Here is a 1,727-nt window from a genome sequence, read left to right as displayed (position 1 = left end):
TAAAATTATATCTGAAATGCTGTTGCTTCAATTTATGCAGAGTGAAAATCTGATTACAAATGCAACGAAAATATATCGATGTACGCTGCAGATACACACGAAATATATTTATATATGAAACAAAGACCGTATTTTCATATTCATAAATGCTGGCGTATTTATTTTTTAATATTTAGATAGGAATTTTAAATGTAAATTCGATAAACCTAAATAGATTCTAATTTATTAAAAAAAATTTAACCCCAAAGTTTTTTAAAAATTCATTTTTCTGAAGATTGTAAATATCAAAACGTAGATGTGAAGTGCATTTCAGAGGTAAAAAAAAAAAATGTATATAAAAAATTCGGTAATCCTGGTTTATAAACCAACGTTAAATAAATCATTACCAATTTACCTGATCGTTCGAATTTAAAGATTCTGATGTATTATAAATATTAGTTTCAAATTTTGGCACAAGACCAGCAATTTCGCGGGTGAGGGAAAGTCGATTACATCGCTCCCAGTGTCCAAATGCTACTTATTTTATCGGCCTCGAAAGGATGAAAAGTAAAGTTGCCCTCGGCGAAGTTTGAACTCTGAATGTAAAGACGGACGAAATGTCGCAAAGCATTTTTCCCGGTGTGCTACCGATTCTGCCAGCACGGTGCCTTATGATTTACTGTAAATATCAACATGTGGAAGAGCATGGTTCAGTGGTTATGGTGTTGCACTCATGGTAGTAAGATTGTGATTTCGACTCCTGAGCTTGTGAATGCGTTATGTTCTTGAGCAAAACTCCTCAGTTCATGTTCCTCAAGTCCACTCAGCTTGCAAAACTGAGCAATCCCACGACGGACTAACGCCCGTCTAGGGCTAGCATGAGGCAAGAATATATACGCCACAGAATCCCGGAAACCAAATTTTGAACCTATTTATACGTTCACACGTATAATTATCACTATATTACTGACTCGGCCAGAATATTAGATGTTATATATTGCTGGTAACAATGTGAATGTGCTTCTTCGCATTGTTGTAGCTTTTGAATGATGAAACCTTGCTGCGTATATATTATTGTTATACATATCATTACATAAATTGATACTTACTTGTTTTCATTGGATGGATCATAACGTGGTCTTGGGTCCTCGTCGTTATCGTTCAAATCACCACTGGCTTTAGGGTCCTACAGTAATCAGACAGCATATCATAAGTAATAAACGACTGGTAACAAGATTAACCACTAGTTCATTTGATCTATCAATGGTATGATATTCACTTGTGTCAGATAGGAAGATGACATAATTAAGGGAGGCAATTCACAAACATATGCGATATCCTAGAAATATTTTCAAAAATTCAACAAGTCAAGTATCGTTAGTTCTCTGGAAAACCTTGTTCGTAACCGTTTAGATTAGTCATCCCAGCTCTTACATATAGGGAATGCATCCATGCACAAATACATTTATACACAATATACATCTATACACAATATACATCTATACACAATATGAGAAAGAAAGAAAACGAACGAGAAAGGCAACATATATATACATACCTATGTACATATATTATACGTGTGTGTGTGTGTATGTATATACATATATATTTACATATATTTGTATGTATATATGTGTATATCCATCAATCTATCTATATATTTATCTATCTACCTATCTATTCATCTCTCTCTCTCTCCCTCTCTCACTCTATACACACACACACACACACACACACACACACACACA

At 34.2% G+C, this 1,727-nt stretch overlaps 1 protein-coding gene across 1 annotated transcript in view; it reads right to left on the bottom strand.

The window, feature by feature from the left end:
• The window catches only part of LOC106875064 (neuroendocrine convertase 1), a 167,183-nt gene that overhangs the window by 23,470 nt on the left and 141,986 nt on the right, over positions 1-1,727 (bottom strand). The window contains exon 6 of the mRNA XM_014923026.2: positions 1,089-1,165. Coding sequence (XP_014778512.1) covers positions 1,089-1,165 — 77 coding nt within the window. The remainder of the gene's footprint in view (positions 1-1,088; positions 1,166-1,727) is intronic.

The sequence above is a fragment of the Octopus bimaculoides genome, chromosome 15 (genome assembly GCF_001194135.2).
Source record: "Octopus bimaculoides isolate UCB-OBI-ISO-001 chromosome 15, ASM119413v2, whole genome shotgun sequence".
NCBI lineage: Eukaryota > Metazoa > Mollusca > Cephalopoda > Octopoda > Octopodidae > Octopus > Octopus bimaculoides.
Note: the sequence above shows the minus strand (reverse complement) of the source record. Positions and strands in the feature narration are given on the sequence as shown.